A 19,492-nucleotide genomic window follows, 5' to 3' on the forward strand; every position below is an offset into this window, starting at 1 on the left:
ACCACATGTTTATCCTCGAGAAGCAGTCTTTGGTTGAGGAACATGTCCGGCTTTCATGAGAACAACGCTGCATACCGGCCTCTTGAGCACCATCCGCCTTCTTCAAATTGACAATATTTCTCGTCCGGCTTGGCGTACTCACTACTGTGCGGTGGTATACGCTGCGTTACGAGCCTTTTACGAAAGCAACCTCGGCATTGCCCGGCGTGCTTTCGGTCACCTCCGTGATCTCCATTTGCGGATCAACAACGAGGCGCGACAAGTTTTCATTTTCATCGACAACGGCCGCGACATTTGGCCGACATAGCTTCCAGCCTTCTCTTGTCAGCTACCCGAAAGCAGCTCGCGGAGACATCCCAAAAGCGACTTCGGGCATCAACATCGATGGCGAGGCGTTGCCTGGCGTTCTTCAACTTATCATAACCAAAGCAAGAAAAATGCGTGCCGCGAACGAACAATAAAAATCAATCGAAAAAGCGACCGAGAAATTAACAAACAAATACTTTCACCAAACAACTTCGCCATGTCCATGGTCCCCGGGGCGTATCCATATCTTCGCCCTCAACCTCCGGCTTTGTCCCCGTCCGGCCGATACCCCTCGAAGATCGGTCGCTATAGGCGCAGAGTGGAAGCCGCAATCGAACGCTTTTTCAGACGCTTCTTCCCGACCTCCGGCGTAGAAGAACTTCGCTCCCCACCCCCCAGGGCGCGAACTCCCACTAGCGAAGTTGCCCCCGCCCCAAGTCGTCCATTCGTTCGGCTCGAGGGACGCCAGTCCTCCGATGGGGCGACCGATCACCTCACCTCGATTGGAGCCCACGACCACCCGGGCCGTTTAGCTTTTGGACCCGATGCCACCACCTTCCTCTTGCCACGGTCATCGTGCACATCGCGGATGGAACTCCATTTCCTCCATCGGTAGAGGAGAGCTTCTCGTGACCGCCTTCTCCCCACACCAAAGCGTAGCAACGAGCCATAAGAAAAGCTAAAGCAAAAGAACAAAACAAAGGCAATAAGGGAGAGATAACACCTCTACAATCATGATCGGAAGAATGAAAGAACAACCATACGAGAAGATGACCAACAAAAAAGCAAAGCGCGTTCAGCCGGCGAAGGCGGCCCGGCAACGAAAGTCCAAATGCCATCGCTCTCCCGAGCGGGTTCTATTTATGCAAAAGAAACGTCTCTTCCCCGAGGCAGCTCATTAAGGCATCGAGGCGTAACGCCAATCCAACTGGCAACCATCATTTCATATTTCGCAAACCGTTCATATCCGGACACGTGCCAAGCACGCACTGTAATGGAAGTGACCATTGCTCACAGGACGCTCTAGTCGTACCAATACTGAGTAACTAGAGGACGCTAACACCGTCTACACGCAAAACAGTTCAAGACTGACACAAGTCGACCAACCCAAGGGGCATACAAATCAAACAGACATACAGTACGCAAGGAAGAAAAACAACGGATAACAACATAGCGTTAATATAAAACAGTTAGCAAACTGAAGACCACAGTCCAGCCTCAGGTCGCCAGATAAGCCGAGCTGCTGGGTCTACCCAGGAAATCCAGCCCAACTAAAACATCAGTATCATAAAGACAGACAAAGAAAAAGACGAACTGCCCAGGTAACCCCGGGAAAACAGCTCTATTGTTTTAGGCCAGAGGCCGCTTACAAACACAAAAACCAGACATTCAACTTTCAAACTACATCATCAAAGCCTTCAACCAGAGGGACGTCCAGCACTTGGGAACAGCTCGGATCACCAGGAGACGCCACTGCTGCTTCAGTTAACGTCCCACCCAGACCGCCAACGACGGGAGGTTGATCCCCAACCACCTCACCAGCAGCAGTAAGAACGACCGCAGGACCAGCACTACCGACCTCGAGTGAATCGACCTGTCGGTCTATTGCCGGTCCATCTACCGGCACCCTCGGGCGGTCGCCCCGTATCTCGCCTCGGTTCTTCTATTTCAAAGACGGATAGCAAGATAGGCCTCCTCGCCTCCATCGCGAAGTAGCTTTACAACGGGCAGCGTGGCGTATTAGCGGCGCGGCAGCTTTTTTCTTCGGATCGTCGACCTCATGCCTCGGCCCGGCCGCTTCGTTCACGGCCGGCGTCCTATCCAGAGACAACAGAACCCGGTTGTTGCCTTGAGTATCCGGCTCCACCTTCTCCGATTGAGCTATCGCCGAGATCGGAGACTTCGAGCCTCAAGGACTCAACCTCCGACTTCTCCATCTCGGCAAAACAAAGGCAAATTTGTCTTCAATTTCGGTACCGGCAATCACCGCAATCAGCTTCGCACATAGTACCACAAACATACGATGAGCAACAGTGTACAGTAAGTAATAGTAAAAACAGTTACAACACGACCACTTACCAGACAAATCGCCTTATCCACCCCTCTCAGATTCGACTCCAGCTCCTTGGCATCAAGGTCCTTCCTATCACCATCAAGCGTCATCCCCTCCAGCAAGCAAGCAGCTATGGGTGCGGACTTGTAGCTGCAGTCCGACCTCTTCACATAGCGCTTCTTCCCAGTTGTCTCGTCAATGTACATCAGGTTGCGCTCCAGCTCGTCCTTTCCATCTTCGGCGGGCCCCTTACCGGCGTCTCTTGCCAACCTTCCCTTCATCTTTCATCTTGCGAGGCATCTCCAAACAACACGGGTCGAGCGACCTCGGGACAACCTCCGGGCGTCCTCAACGAACGCGCTGAAGTCGGGCATCGGCCTCGACCTCGGGTTCTGAGCTGCCCCCCCACCCATTCACCTCGACCACCACATGCGTAGGGGCCACCCTCGCGATCTTAGCGGTCGGTACTCCGGACGCGTCGGAGGGCGTCCTCCACGCCGAACGGAGCATCCTCCCGACCCATCCCGACCCGGACCGGAGGCCCCAAAGACCCAGGTGGGTCGCTTCACCCCAAGATCTGGCCGGTTTCTATCCTCTCGGTCACCGATCATCTCCCACGCTTCTCCATAACGTGCTTTGGGCGGCTCCCTACCACGAGCCCTACTTTTCTGAGCTTCCCTTCTCTTCCGAACGACAGGCCCTCCACGCTCCTTAAAGAATTCGGCGACCTCTGGCAACTTCGCAATTTTCTCGTCCCGAGTCAACCTAGCGAAGCTCTCGATTCTGCTCGGTTCGTCTCCTGTGCAGGACGGTTATCTGTACAAAAGACGACATAACAAATATTAGATCAATACAGGATCAATCGTTATCAGCATAAAACCTAAGAAAACGTACTGGTACCCACCAGTGAAATCACACGTTTTCTTGTCAACACTGAACCCACTCGCACAGTAGTTACCCACTAACAGGAACGGTCTTTTATCCCAAGACTCGTTACTCACTCCATCCAGCGGGTGATGAGTAGCTCGGGTTTGCAAGCTAAAGTTAAATGCCCTAGATCGCTTCAAGGTGAAGTGCTCAATAATATCAGCGACTTCGATCCGATATTCACCGCTGGCGTTCAACAGGTCGAACACCTTCAACAACCGCCACGTGTTACCAACGAACTGCACAGGCGCTTTGCCACAGTGGTTCAAAAATTGACAAACCAACTTCGAAAATGGTATCGTCATATGCGCCCTCAGCTGCCCCTCGCAGACGATCACCCCGTGGCGCGGTGGGACGTACCTATCGCTAAACACCAGTACGCCTCGATCAGGCTCGTGGATCTCCAGACCGTCTACAGTTATACCATATCTTTTCCTCAGATATGGAAACGCCCTCAAAGCGTGTTTATCCACAGCCCTAGTTGGCAGCTCGCTCGAAGACGACCTCTCACCGCGTCCTGAAGTGCCAACGTCAGCAACCACAGAAGCAGATCGAGCATCGCCTTCCTCACTCATAGCCTCATCCCCATCACCCTCACCCCGCATACCAACTGATTCATCTGTCTCCTCCTCATCCTCCCAACCAAGGGAAACTTCACGGATCTCGTTCGAACGAGTGTCATCGGAATCCGACATCTTTCTCCTCTAAACTTATCAAATCTAGCTACTAGTATCTAACAGAGTACCCTAACAATTCTAGCACAGAAGCTTAGCACCAAACAAGGGAAACGGGTTCAAAAATGGCAGAACACTAACCTGAAGATTGATGCGCTAATGAAGTTCTCTCTACCAAACGAAGCAGCAAAATGAAGTCTCGGTCACGCAAGTAGGATTTTTGAACAACCGCCCCTCCAGTTTCCAAGGCATTATGATTACACCCTAGCCCTAGCCATCCACGACTTCCAAGTAACTGTCTTGTCTTTTCGCATCCCGAAAAAACGGGGCGCAACGTTTTCTTCTCTGCAGAATCGCCAGATCATCACGTCTTTGCACGCGCAGCGTCACACGATCATACTAACTAAGCGCCGCGTTAACACCACCGTTCTACACCGAACGTGGCGGCTTCCCAAATATCACATAATGCACAGAGACACCACCGTTCTCTCGGTCGTTACCACAACCTACCGAGAGGGGTCATGTAGGGAGTGATATTCTCTATCCAAGACGCTTTAGCATGGTGGAACTAATGCACCGACCTATGATATCGGTCGTATCCACGAGCCAACATCGTGCCACAAGACGGTCGCAACATCACGCTGAACTGCACGGTGATGACACGGACTCCCTATCCATAAGCAATCATGGTCAAGGAGTACTTGCACTAATCGGTGACGATCGATCGATCCGCGACGCAAGCTACTTGCTCGGTATCACTCCTCATCATCATCACAGCCAGACCTATGTAGATATTTCTCCGTGCTCCCATGATCCACACCCCACGTTGGTGACATCCTCTACACGCGTGGAGGGTGAGGATACACTCGAATCTCTATAAATACCACTCCTATGAACTACGCCCGGACGATTCTACTCGACCCCGGAACGAGTAAGATCGTGAGGCGCTTAAACCAAAAGCCGAACTCGGTCTCACCCATCCATCCATATCAGTCCCCCAGAGACTGTGTGTAAGGGAATATCACATCACACCTTTACACACTTCTTCTACCATCTTTAGGGGCCCATACAACAGCAGCTACATGTACACCATAGACAAAAAACGTGAACAAGTTTATATTTCATAAAATGTAGGTAGCGATGAATTGTTGATCTTGAAAATGAACATGCATGATATGAAGCTCATGGTTGTGCCAGAGAAATCAAATAAGATTAAGTTTGGATTACTCCAAAAATATAATTACCTTTACAGGTCTCACCTTTCCTCTTGTTTCATTGGATTGATCAATGTTACTCAAGCTAACCATCTTTTTGTTAGAATAGTTGTATGAAAACTGCAACTAGAGTAGAACAGAAGGAACAATAGACGAACAGTGAACAACCAAGGCGCGGATGAGACTGTCTCGCCCCTTCCAGTGGTGCAGATATAATGATTTAGCAGGCTGACTTGCACTCGAACAGGCTGCTCTCTTGAACGGCAGTATAACTCTCTCTCTAGCGGCTAAAAGTAAGAAGAGAAGAAAAAGGGCAACAACAGTAGCTTGGGTTTAGAAGTGCGAGATGTGTTTCTGTCTTGAATACCTCTTATGAACGCAAAGTCCTTGTTTATATAGAGATAAGTTTCTCTATTTCCAAAACAAATAAAGACTCCTATCAAAGACCATTAATACTGAGTAGTTGAGGATGTTCCCAGTGACCCAAGTCAGCCCCCTTTTTTTCTCTTATACTGACACATCAGATTTTATATAAAAAAATGAATTCTACGCCCTATTTCAATTGTTCGTAGCCCAAAATAGTTAAAAACCTATCTCTATACTTTCAAACTCTCTCTCTTATTCTTCTTCCAAAATAATTGAACTCTCAAAAAATAAAAATAAAAACATCTCTTCAAACTCTCTCAAGATGACGCAAATACCATGAAATATTCAATAGCACTGTTTCTTCTAAAGCAAAACTCTTTTAGCATCAATTTCCTTCAAATTTTTGTTTAATAAAAATTCTCTCTGTTTCGTTTCATTATAGGAGTTATAAGAATGGATTCGAATGGCATGATTTATCAGAAAACAATTACATCTACCCAGTTCATGGACAAGAATATGTTCTCAAAGGTTCAGAGCTAATGCAAGCTCAAGAACAGACAATAATTTCTTCTGAGAAGCTACCACAAATACAAAGATCAAGTGATGAAGAAGAATGCGACTTTCAAGTAGTTACTCGACGAAGAAATCAGTCTTGGAGTGTCGTTGATCTTCATCAATATAAAGTCTATAAAGCGAGAATCATCTACGGGTGAATATGTCGGTAAAAGCGACTCATCTTCATCTTCAAGTCCAGAAACACTAGAAACATTAATTCAAACTCTCTCAAGATGACGCCTTTCTCGAGAATATCCTCCTCTGAAGTGTTCTTAATGACTTTGAAGCATGCTTTTTAGGAACTGCAAGTCCAACGGCGAGCACTTTTGAAGTATGAAAGCATTATTGAAGGTGAAAAAAGTTGAAGACTTTGAAGCATGCATTTTAGGAACTGCAAGTCCAACAGCGAGCACTTTTGAAGAAGCTTCCTTTTACTACTCTTGGCGAAAGTATGAAAGCATTATTGAAGGTGAAAAAAGTTCCTGTGCCTTATAACTGGTATTGCCCTGATTCATTGATGCGCACTTATATTCCTGTGCCTTTCTCTCTGACTTCAAAGCAGAGGTACATGACAATCATTTAATGGGAGTATCTATTGTTGAAATTGGGAATTGGGAATTGGGTGCCCCCCCACCACATATTTTCATTTATAGCTTATTTGTACTGTGGATGGCATAGTTCAACAATGGGAATATTCTGCGTAGATTGATTTTGATCTTTGCTTTACTCCATAGAATTGGATGACTGCTCTTGGTCTGACACCAGGCTTAGGCGAATTTGGACAGTTTTTTGCCAAGGCATTTAAGAGACAAGGTCACAATGTACTTGGGACATCTAGATCAGACTACTCAGAATATTGCCAAGAGCACGGCATTGAATTTTATCGGTGAGTACAATATGGAGTTTTTTTTTTGAGTTCTATCATTTGGTCTAAGCGCCGTTATCATCATTTCCTCCTGTAACACACACTTAAAATTCTTCTGTTTTTGTATCTGCAAACATGTGAATGGTTTGTGTGAGGCACAACCAGATGTCATATTAATTTGTAGTTCTATTTTGTCGACTGAGGATGTTGTTCGCAAAATTCCGTTTCACAAGCCGAAACCAAACACCATACTGGCTGATGTGTTATCTGTCAAAGAATATGCAAGAAACCTCCTTTTGGATGTTGTCCCAGAAGGCTTTGGTATCCTCCTCTGTACACATCCAATGTTAATAAATTCAGTGGAAAAAATAGCTGGGAGGGACTGCGGTTTGTCTACGACAAAGTACGAATATCTGAGAATAGCATACAAGAACGAAAGTGCGAGCAATTTTTGAGTATTTTCCAAGATGAGGTTAGTATTTAGCTGTAGATCTAAATAGTGTATTTTTGTGGAGAAAGTATAGATCAATGAATGTTTAATAGTAAATAGATGTAGACACCTTCCAAAGAGCATTATGACAATCTTTAAGTAAAGTTATTTATCTTAACCTTTTTACGGGAATCATCTAGATATATGAGTTGTAAATGCTTTGAGCGAGGTTGATAAATTAAAGAGTTGAGTTTTGTTACTATTTGTCTCCATGTGAAAATAGGTGCACTGTTTTTTTTAAAGTGGTGGTTTTCGGTATGCCTTAATTTGTAGGTTTTAAACGCCTAAGTTTAGCCTATGTTTGCTTATACTTTACTTGGTGATGAATGGATTACAGATTATCAGTATATAAATTATTGACTTCAGTTGGGTAAGTGTAAAAAATTTTGTTTCAAACTCTTCCTACAATATCTAAGTTTCACATTGCTCAAAGTTAATGAGACATTTTAAATATTAAGTCTTGGTTTATGTTTTCGTAAGTTTCACATTACCTTGACAATTGATTATGTGTGATTTTGATATTTATATGGTTTATGATGGTGGTTGGTACATATTAACATTTGTTGATAATTTTGGTAATGCGGTAATCGCGGTACGCTTAATTACAAAAACCGACCGGTAATTTTTTTTCCCCATTATTTACTAATTAAGCTTATGGATTGGCAATACAACAATCATGTGTTTTGGTGTATGCCACCACAAGCTTCGCCCTTCACCAGTTTCACCACATTACACGTAAGACTCTTTGATAGTTGAACAAAATCATGTACAAGGCAACCACATTTATATAGAACTAGCTTCACTAAAATTTCCTTGACAAGATCAAGGAGTTGCAACATTTTCCATGGCAAGAGGAGCAATTTCCTCGCCCTCAATACCCAGTTAAGCTGCCGAAACCTCCAAACTCAACAGTGTCTCCTCCCACACCTTGGCGGGTCCCCGAGCCAAAATAATATCTATTAGTATCCCGTGCAAGAATAAGAAAAGGAAAATGTGATACATGGTTTTTCTTGAGTTTCAAGTATGTACAGAGAATTGCAAACATATCTATTCACCAACCTTCCATGAAAAGTCTTGAGCCATGCAATTTTAGATCATCTTAGTCATTGCGAGAGTACCGTGAACCTGCAAGGACCCTTTGGACAAGAGGTGGTAATGGCGGTCACATCCTCTGGATCTACTGCTTCACACTTTTTAAGGGGAAAAACAAAAGTTAGGTTTAGCTTAATTCCAGATAGCATAAATAACAAGTAGATGGATTTGTAACGCTCAAGCTAAGAAACAATCTACTTACTTTGACATTGAAGCCGCCCATCTGGAATCCAATAGATCTTCTATCACAGTGTCAACAAGTCCACCAGTTGACGCAACAAGACATGGCTGCACCAGAGTACCAATTATATTTAAGCTCATTTTCCACAATATAGAAAACAATTTTCTTCAATATTCCATTATTGAGAAACGTCATGCAGTTTACTGTTTTACGATCTATGAGAAGAGAGGGTGGCAAAAATAAAAAGAATGCATGAGGCCTGATACAAAATCTCAGGTTGTTCTTTTGACATTAAAGAATTATCTGTGATTGTCGAGCCAAATATGAGAACGGGATAATTACTCACAGGCCTCCGCCCGATCTGAAGATAGGTCCGATAGATATGGTGATAGGAAGCGTAGTAATGGCCGCCCACCAAATCAACCAAGAAACCAATTATGATCATCACCGGGTTCTCGCCCAAGGAGATGATGAAACTATGCACCACAACGTAACTACGGTTCAAGGGAAAACTTTGGTCCGATCCGTGTCCAAACCAAACCAAGAGTAGGAAGGAACTGTGGGTACAACAAAACCGGCCCACCACAAAGAAAAGTTTGCTCCAAGTCCAGCCACACCGGAGATGGAAGGAACTATGTGGCACAAATGAATTATCCACCGCAACAAAACTTCAATTCAACTTCAGCTTTGACCGGGAGATGGAAGGGGCACTGGGTACAATCGAACTCCGTACCACAAAGCTACATACCTCAGCAGAACTATGGTCCGGTCGGTCGGACAACGGACCGGAGGAAGAGAGACTTATCGGCAGAGCCCGAGAATCAATGCCTTCAGATCGGAGGACTTCCCACAAAGCGGAAAAGGAGATAATATACCTCCGAGAATAGGGATCTCGAGGGCGATAGTAGGAACTTTGGTCCCGCTGGAGGCTACAAGCCGGCAAGGAGGAGCTGCCTCTAGCTATAGTCGAGTTATCCGGGGGGCGGACAAAGGACAAAGATTCTCGCAGATGGAGCGAGGAAAGGAAAGGAATATAAGTTGAAGCCCATCGGAGATCACGGTGGTCTATTATTGATGTTTGGTGGGATTTTAAACTTATGCTAGGAAAACTGGGATGATTTCTTCTCGCAAAGACCTTCTTAAGGTTTTACTAAAGCCCACTGTCTTTGGTTTCTATGGATGTTTACTAATGAGCATGAAAAATATTGGGTTTTATTAGTTTCTCATTTTGGTGATCATAGCTATCATATGGATGTTTTCAAATGATATGATATTTTCAAAGGTACTATGTAGACGTAACCGCCACAAAGGAGACCATATGATGGACCCAATGGAACCAGTGATGAGGCGAAGAGGATTGCTGCAGCTGCTCTATCAGCAGTTAAAGATGCCGGCTTTAGCGCTCTGCTGCCGTTGCTACCATGGGAAGAGGAAAGATAGAAGTAAGCAATATTTGTCAATTTCTTATTTGCTATAAATTTCTGATGTATATATGAATTTCTAAGGATTCATCGTGATTTTGTTAAGTGTGAGGTTTTGGGGCAGAGTTTTATGCTTCATCGATTAGGGGCGTGCATAAGCCGCTTACGTTTAATTATATTATGAATCAAGATTTAGGGAAGAAGCTAAAGGTGGTGATGGGATTGTTTGATAAGTCACGGAAGAGATCATGAGGGAACATGAAGAGAAGAGATGTCATGATAAAAGAGGAGGGGATCCATGGATGTTTTACTAGAAATTTACAGAGATGAGAATTCTGAGGTCAAATTGACTAGAAACGACGACATCAAGTCTTTCATCCTTGCGAGTGATCTTTTGTGTTTCCATTTCACCAAGTAGTGGGTGAAATGCAGAAAAAGACACTACCGCCAAGCCGTCTTTGCCAGATGTCGTCTTTGTCGTATACATACCGAGTCCCCGACCAATGGCTAAAAGCAAATCGCTTAATTTTTTTTTTTTAAGATGAGACCATTACATGGCTATAGTGAGTTTTTCTATATTCTGCAGACCAATACTAGAAAATAAATCGACCCGAGATAGCCCGTTAAACCTTGAAGTTTATTGGCACCTTCACGAAAAACAGAATCAAATGGATGAGACATGAAAGACAAACACTAGGACTAGCATCATTCATAACTTAGCGTTTTGTTGAATTGCCACCCTATTTTGTTCTCGTTTTTCACTATTACGACTTGAACATCCTTACATTCGAATCTAATTGGCTATTAGTCAATTACTATATCCTTTTTCGGAGCTTTTAAGTAGGTGTACGACTTCGACTTCTACTTCAATCCAATGGGCATTGGCGTAACTTATAAATCATCCAAACAAATTCAAGAAACTTTGAGAGGAAATTGATGTAGTCGTCGGGAAAAGTAGGCTTCTTCAAGAATATTATGTAACTGCTCTCCCTTACTTGCAAGCGGTTGTAAAAGAATCGCTAAGGTTACACCCTCCAAACCCTTTATAATCCGGACAAAGGTGATGAGGGACTGCAACATTAAAGGCTTCAACATAATGAAGGGTACTAGGACAATTATTAATGTGTTTGCTGTTATAACCGTGCCTATGAGCCAATTTCTTGATAACAAAATGTCCAAATCCTTGGACCCAAAGAACTACAAAGTGGAAATGGATCCTAGAAGCTCTGTCTCCTTCGACAGCCACTATTATCAAGCTCTTACACAAAAATAGGCCCTCTTTCGGTCGACAGACTTCTTACCAAAGATTGGTTTGGCGGAAAGCTAGCTAGACAGACTCTGAAATGGCAATGCATTCATGGTACAGTTTGCCAAATCCATGTTGAAGATGGGAGCAATAGAAGTACTCACTGGAAATGTAGGGGAAATAAGGAAGAAATGTCGCGTAGTAAACCCTTAAGTTATTGAAAAAAAAATCAGATAAACCTGAATGTATGTATTTCTTTGTGCAACCAAAAAGTGTAGAATGTAATATGTCGTGCTTGACCTACACATTTATACCATAAAGGTTCTCAAATGAAAGTTTCGGGCATAAACAGAAGGAGATAAAAGGACAGGGTTTTCATTAACTAGGGTGATTATGCACCTATATATTTACTATGTTGTTAAATTATGAATCTTGGGAGGAGTTTTAATGGCTAAAGCATACAACTTCATCTGTCTCATAGTTGTGATTATGATCCCACAGAAAGACGTATTGTATTAGTACATAAAAAGTAATTTGAAAATGAAAAATAGACGAGTAGTCGACTACAAGTGTCTGCACATTGTTTTATTTTGAGCAAAAACACGGGGAGGGTACCGGAGAAATCATACACTCTATCCCATTAGAAATAAAATCTGGACTTAAATAACACCCAGTTCAATCTTCTCGCCATTCGACAAAAAAGCAACCGCACCAATTGTGTCCTTCTCAGTAGTACTTGGAATATCCAAGTCCATCCGAGCGCAACATCTATACAACTTCACCATCTACTATATAATTTCTATTTAACTGATTGTTGGGTATCCGGGGAATTGTGGTACACGCTTTTGTGGAGTCTCATTCCATCAATATTGACGCGTTTCTCTCGGGGTCCTAAACCGTACTGCGGACATCCGCTTCAAAACCTAAACAAACATGAACAGAGCTATTATATAGGATCTAGGAATAGGATCCTGTTTTTATCTTGATGAAACTAGGAATTTGATTTTGTTTCACACTCTTTATTCAAATAAGTAAATAACCTAATAAATTACTACAACTCAAATGTCCAAGGATAAATTTAAGAAGTCTTATACAATTAAAACTCTAAAGCTAACTTCGGTTCTTACACAATTACAAATCCTATACAATTAAAAGTTTAAAGTTAACACAACACTAACAAAAGCTGTAAGTAAATTGTTTTTCTTCCGCTCAAGATCCTCTTGATTAATCACATATCTTACGGTAAACAAATTGCTGCCCAAGTAGTAAACTCCCCAACGCCCTTTAGCACCTCCAAGAGTTTTAACACCCCAAGCGGTTTCAATCAATAAAAATAATTCCCCAAACACCTGCAACTTAATCATAGCACTGATTATATCCTAAGGCTTCCAATATAATATGTATACTAACACCATAAAATCAGCAAGAAGGGCACCGAAGCCAACCCAAACTTAAAACAAATCAAAGGCCAAAAATCGGCAAAGCAACACAACAAGCAATCACTCTCTCGGTAACAAAGTAATCTCCATGGGTCAGTACCAAGAACTCTCAATGTATCAGTCTGCTCCAAAACCTACATTGTTCCCAACTCCGATGCAAATGCACTTCCTATACGCCCCAAAGGAGTGTTGTCCAAGAAGACAATTTCTAAATCATTATTAGCTGCAGTGAATAAGAGCAGCAACTATAAGAAAAGTTAAAGCTTTAGCCAAAGAGAGGAAGAGTTGTTCAGGTTTACCTTATGGATGACGAAAAAATATATACCTCCAGAATTGCTCGGTACAATAGACGATGTATTCTTGCACTGAAAAAGAATAATGGTACGAAGTGTTAATTTTTATTTTACACACTTGATAAATATTCTAACAAAATAATATATTGAAGGGTCTAACCTTATGCGAATATATTGAAGGTTCTAACCTTATGCGTCATAGAAGAATTATGATGTCTGCAAATACAAAGAGCAACCATAGAGAAAAAGTGTTAAAAGAGCATAGAAGAAAACATCCACAGCTAATGGAATATCAAAGTCACACTGGTATGTAACTTGAGAAATAAAAAAAATACCGTTTTATACTCTCATTTGATTTTAAGATATTGTATAGATGTAAGTAACTGATATCTATATTTTTCTTTATGCCTTTATTACAGAGGAATTGATACACACACAGGAATTAAATGAGCAACAGAGCAATCATTTAAGCAATAGTACTGGTATGAACTTACTGATTTTATAATGACACAACAATTTTAATATCCTTTCCACAAGAAATGGCTAAAGTTGACCCTTTTTTGGTATAATTCTCAAACAGTCAATGTTGAATCTACAAAGGAACAGACTGCTAAAATAGCTCGGCTTAATCGAAGTCGTTTGTTGGCTTTAAAGAAACGTAATCGTTTGTTGGCATCCAAGGAACACAACTTGCGTTCAAATAAAGGTAAAATTGTATTTTATATTTGATTGAGGATTAATTATAGTTTTTGAAATTTCATATTTTTTATTACACAGGCCAAATAGGTACTTTGAATCTTACAGATGCTATGCGTCGTATAATGACTTCAATATCTCAAATCACAAATATCAGTGAAAGGAATAAACATTTGCAAAAGCAAAAAAAAATTCATCGTGATCTAAGCAAGTATACTAACAGTGATGGTATGTATTTTATTCAAAATGTTTGCCAAATTCACAACTACTTTTTATATTTTAGGAGTTCATGACTTTGGACCACCAACTGAAGAGTGTATGTATTGTGGAGCAATTCTTTGGAAAGAAGAAAGAAACAACAAAGGAAAATCATCTGTTCCAACATTCTCTATATGTTGTGGAGAAGGAAAAGTTCAACTTCCACTATTTGAGGTTGCCCCTGAGTTTCTTAATAAACTCTTAGACTTGAAAGGAGGAATAAGATCTACTAAATTTAGAAGATATATACGGACATACAACTCCATGTTTCAATTTACTTCTGCAGGAGGGAAGATAGATAAGACTATCAATGATGGAGGAGGTCCTTTCGTTTTCAGAATAAGTGGGCAAAATCATCATAAAATTGGGTCTCTTCTTCCATTCGAAAATAAGCCTCCTCAATTTGCCCAGTTATATGTATACGATACTCAAAATGAATTGAAGAATAGGATGCAAATATTCAATGAATATAATGAACTTCCTGATCCTGCAATTGTTGATGGATTGATCAAAACGTTTGATCAACACAATAAAGTTATACAGTCTTTTAGGATGGCTAGAGACAGATTTAAAGAAGATCAAATGATTGATGTCCGCCTAAGACTTATTAATTCTCGACAGAGTGATGGAAGACAATACAATCCGCTTGGCCGGCAATGAAGTTGCAACTTTAATTGAAGGGGATGGATTTAATGTTAATGATTTTAGGGACATAATTGTTGAAACTAGAGGAGGTTTGGAGAGAATAAATGAATTGCATCCTAAATTCATGGCTTTGCAATATCCTTTAATGTTTCCCTGTGGTGAAGATGGCTATAGACCTGGGATTCCTTATAGAAGATTTCCTAATAGTGAGGAAAATGAAAGAGTTTTTAATATAGATGATCATAAAAGAGATACGGTTAGTATGAGACAATATTGGGCTTTTAGACTGCAAAGAAGGACACTAGAAAGTCGCCTACTCTGGATAGGTGGACGTTTACGTCAAACAGTCATTGTTGATGGTTATACATGTATAGAAGATCAAAGAATGTGTTGGTATCGGACACACCAAGAAGAAATTAGGGCTGATTTATACAAAGAATGTGATGGATGCAAATGGTCGCAGTATATAAGTAATATTATTTAATTTTTAAATTTTATTTCCATTAGCTTATAATTTGTTTTAATCTATCAATAACCCGTTTTAAAATAAAACGCAGTGATACTACAAAGAAGATCAATTGGTAAATGTTTGATCCTTCCATCAACATTTACAGGAGGCCCTAGATACATGATACTGAGACCTACCAAGATGCTATTGCCATCCATGTAGATGGGCGAGGACCACGATCTTTTATTACTGTGACTTGCAATCCAAATTGGAATGAAATTCTTAGTTATCTACAAAAAGACCCTGGACTATTGCCTAATGATGTTCCTGATATTGTGTGTCGAGTATTCAAAATGAAGTTGGAGTGCATTATGAAAAGATTGCATTATGAAAATCATTTCAGCAGAGTCATTGCAGGTTATAATCACATACCTTTTTTTTTTATAGAATAGATAATGTCCAGTAAGACTATAAATTGACGTAGAGGAAAAACCTACAAAATGTGAAACAATAGTTAATAATTTATTCATAAATATGGAATTCATGTTTGCTATTAACTGTAAAATGTAAATTTATGTGTTTTAACATCCTATATTTAGACAGGGGAGAACACACATACTAACTGTTATTATTTTGAAGTTCGAGCACCAATTAAGCTATGTGTTTTTTTATGGAAAACAGTGCATTGTGGCTAAGATAATATATAGTCAAAGTTGTTAGAAACCAGATACATAATGAAGAGGAGATGGGAGGAAAAAAGAAGAAAGCTACCTTCACCAGTGAAAAAACACACTAACTGTTATTATTTTGAAGTCCGAGCACCAAATTTTAGAAGTAAGAAGTCCGAGCACCCACTCACGGGCATAGTTGGTAAATGCTACAAGACATTTACGTTAGACCTTCGAGATACTCAAGAATAACTCCCCAATGAAATGAAAACTGTCCTCATAGAACTCACCACAAAAGCGAACTAGCATCCATCTAACAGAAAACTACCCATTTTTTGTTGTGTCCAGTGTCATTTACTTAGTTAATGTACTTTAGTACCCTTTTTAAATTCAATTTGTTAAGATTGATGCTTACGGTTTGTCTCATTTTTCTCGAGTGATCCATCTATTTCACTTCTTAATAGGAAGATATATTTCTTACTTATTGATAAGATCATATACCTTTATAATTATTTAAAGACTGCTACTAAATAAATTTTTCTTTGTTGTGTACAGTATTGTATGTTATTGAATTTCAAAAATATCCATCAACACATTTTCATTCACATTTGAGTTCAATGGATGTAAACAATGTATTAGATTTTGGCGATGAATACAATCTCATCACAGAAATATTTTTGCCCTTTGATAACATAGATTTTGACTTCTCCTTCATCATGCTAGAAAGAGATTTATATATCTACTCATTTCAGCACTACTTTTGCTTTACTTGATTATAAAGATTGATTTACTAACTGATATTTGTGGATACTGTCGGAAGATAAATAAATTTTTCTTTTTTGTGTGCAGTATTGTATGTTATTGAATTTCAAAAACGAGGACTGCCACATGCTCACATTTTATTGTTTTTACATCCGGAAGATAAAGCTAAAAGTGCTTCGGATATAGACAAGATGATATCAGCTGAATTGCCAGACAAAGCCAGTGAACCTCTACTGTATGATATTGTAGTCCAAACAATGATTCACGGTCCGTGTGGTGAGAAGAAAAGGGGTTCTCCATGTATGGACACTAAGAAGAAGAAATGTACAAGGAAATTTCCAAAGGATTTTTGCAGTGAAATGACATTTGATGAGAAAGGTTTTGCAGTTTATCGGCGAGATAATAAAAAAATCTGCAGTGGTGGGCCGTCAAAATCCGGTTGAAATTGACAATCAGTGGGTTGTTCCTTACAACCCTGAACTTACCAAAGAATTTCAGTGTCACATCAATGTTGAACATTGTAACCGCTCATGGATGATTAAGTACTTATTCAAGTACATTTCAAAAGGGCAAGATCGAGCTACAGGTATTGTTGAAGAAAATAATGTCTATGACCAAGATAACCAAAAGCGGGTCGTACATCAAGTTGATGAGATTAAGCACTATCTAGACTTCAGATATGTATCTGCATCAGAAGCAAGTTGGAGGATTTATGAATTTGACATCCAGTACAGAGATCCTTCTGTTGAAAGAATGAGTTTCCATCTTGAAAATCAGCAGAATATTGTTTTTCGTGCAAATGGGGATCTAGCTGAAATTGTTGCAAGTGAAAAAAGACAAAAAACTATGTTCATTGAGTGGATGCATATTAATGAAAAAGACCCGAGTGGAAGACATCTTACATATGTTGACTTCCCTTTACAATTTGTGTGGGACAGAAATGCAAAGGTTTCAATACATTACAATTTCCAAAGAAAAATTTATATTTGAAATTACATATAAAATTTATATTTATTCATAACATACATATTTTTTAATTTTTTCAGGAATGGAAAAGAAGAAGCCAAGGATTGAAGATTGGAAGAATATTCTATGCTCAGCCAACACAAGGGGAAAGATATTATATGCGTATGCTTCTAAACATTGTAAAGGGAGCTAGAAATTTTGAAGAAATCAGAACTGTTAATGGTACTCTCTATGATGATTACAAGTCAGCTTGCCGTGCGCTTGGTCTTTTACAAGATGACAATGAATGGCATCTTGCCATTAAAGAAGCAGCTGAATGGTCTTCCAGTCCGTCATTACGCCAGTTATTTGTAACACTCTTAGTGTTTTGTGAGTTATCCAATCCTATTGATATGTGGAACTGCCATTGGGAGTTACTATCTGATGATATCTTAAGGGCTAATCCAAATTTATCTGAATCGGAACTGGAAAGGAAAACACTTCTTGAAGTTGAAATTCTAATGAACGAGAATGGGTGGAGTCTAAAAGATTATAAGTTTGATATCCCAGAAGCAGATGAAGCTTAGAACAGAATGATACAAGAGGAACTAAATTATAATTGCAATTTACTTTCCTCACAGTACTTACAGCTTCATGGTGGATTGAATGTCAAACAAAAAACTGTTTTTGATGCTGTCATTAGCGCTGTTGAAAGTAATGTTGGAAGTCTCTTCTTTGTATATGGAAGTGGAGGAACAGGAAAAACTTATCTATGGAATACAATAATTGCAAAGTTAAGGCCTGAAGAAAAATAGTTCTACCAGCAGAGCATCATCGGGCATAGCATCTCTTTTATTACCAGGTGGTCGAACTGCCCACTCGAGGTTCAAAATTCCCATTCGATCAGATGAATCTACAACTTGCAATGTTACACTAAAGATGCACTTGGCAAAACTCATTCAGAAAACAGATTTGGTCATATGGGATGAAAGCACCAATGAGTAAGAAAAAAATGACTTTGAGTCCGTTGACAAGACATTTAGAGACATAATGTCCGTGATTGATAAAAGCTTGAAAGATAAACCATTTGGCGGAAAACAGTTGTTTTGGGAGGTGACTTCAAAGCGCATTACTTCCAGTTATAGAAAAGGGCTCAAGAGAAGCTATTGTATCGGCCTTCGATAAATAGATCCTACTTATGGCGCTTCTTCAAGGTTTTTCGTCTTTCCATAAACATGCGTTTGAGTAGAATAGATTCTACATCACCAAGTACCCAATCCGATGTAGAATTTAACAATTGGATATTAGCTATTGGTGAAGGAAAACTGCCCGATCAATCATTATTATCGCGAAGGGAAGAACCATCATGGATTGAAATACACGAAGATCTAATTATTATTCGCTCGAAAGAGATGGGATAGAAGAGATTGTAAATCTTGTTTATACGAAACTTTCAAGGAACTACAAAGATGTAGAATACTTGAGAAGTCGATGCATTCGACACCTACGAATGCTTCGCAGATGAGTTAAACAAATACGTTCTCTCATTAATTCCGTGAAATACATGAATACTTGAGTCTTGCACACATTAAGTCGCATCGATAAAATCGCAGATCAAGACATTTTGTATCCTACTGAGTTCCTTAACACTCTTCAAATATCGGGATTGCAAATCATCAAATTCAACTAAAAGAGGGAGCTCCTATCATGCTTATTAGAAACATAAACCGAGTAAGGGACTTTGCAATGGTACTTTCGGATGAAAGTGACAAAAATAACAGATTATGTCCTAAAAATCAAATCATTACTTTGAGTAATGGCGTGGAGATGAACACACCATTCCTCGGATTGTGATGAAGTCGAAAAATAAAAATTGGCCTTTTCTCTTAACGCGAAGCGGTTCAATAAAGCTTTGTTATTGTATGACAATAAACAAAAGCCAAGGCCA

At 40.5% G+C, this 19,492-nt stretch overlaps 1 protein-coding gene and 1 long non-coding RNA gene across 2 annotated transcripts; both read left to right on the forward strand.

Annotated features, from left to right (window-relative positions):
- Nucleotides 1-5,669: 5,669 nt before the first annotated feature.
- LOC147496360 (uncharacterized) lies at nt 5,670-7,654 on the forward strand. The gene is made up of 2 exons (XR_015196576.1): nt 5,670-6,659; nt 6,830-7,654. It is a non-coding gene; the product is annotated as an uncharacterized LOC147496360 (long non-coding RNA).
- A 6,410-nt stretch (nt 7,655-14,064) lies between these two features.
- LOC147496361 (uncharacterized) lies at nt 14,065-18,131 on the forward strand. The gene is made up of 4 exons (XM_086562559.1): nt 14,065-14,591; nt 14,698-14,977; nt 16,987-17,547; nt 17,646-18,131. Exons 1-4 carry the CDS (start codon nt 14,065-14,067, stop codon nt 18,129-18,131), a joined length of 1,854 nt encoding a protein of 617 aa, XP_086418685.1.
- The last annotated feature ends 1,361 nt before the right edge of the window (nt 18,132-19,492 follow it).

Source organism: Coptis chinensis, chromosome 5 (genome assembly GCF_015680905.1).
Source record: "Coptis chinensis isolate HL-2020 chromosome 5, ASM1568090v1, whole genome shotgun sequence".
Taxonomy (NCBI): Eukaryota; Viridiplantae; Streptophyta; class Magnoliopsida; order Ranunculales; family Ranunculaceae; genus Coptis; species Coptis chinensis.

Bases quoted from the DNA above. Each gene is read 5' to 3' on its own strand.
- LOC147496361 (XM_086562559.1), top strand. From the start codon at position 14,065: ATGTTTGCCAAATTCACAACTACTTTTTATATTTTAGGAGTTCATGAC. The intron at 14,592-14,697 runs GTTTGATCAACA...AATTCTCGACAG, and splicing joins GTTGATGGATTGATCAAAAC to AGTGATGGAAGACAATACAA. The intron at 14,978-16,986 runs GTTAGTATGAGA...AAGGTTTTGCAG, and splicing joins ATGATCATAAAAGAGATACG to TTTATCGGCGAGATAATAAA.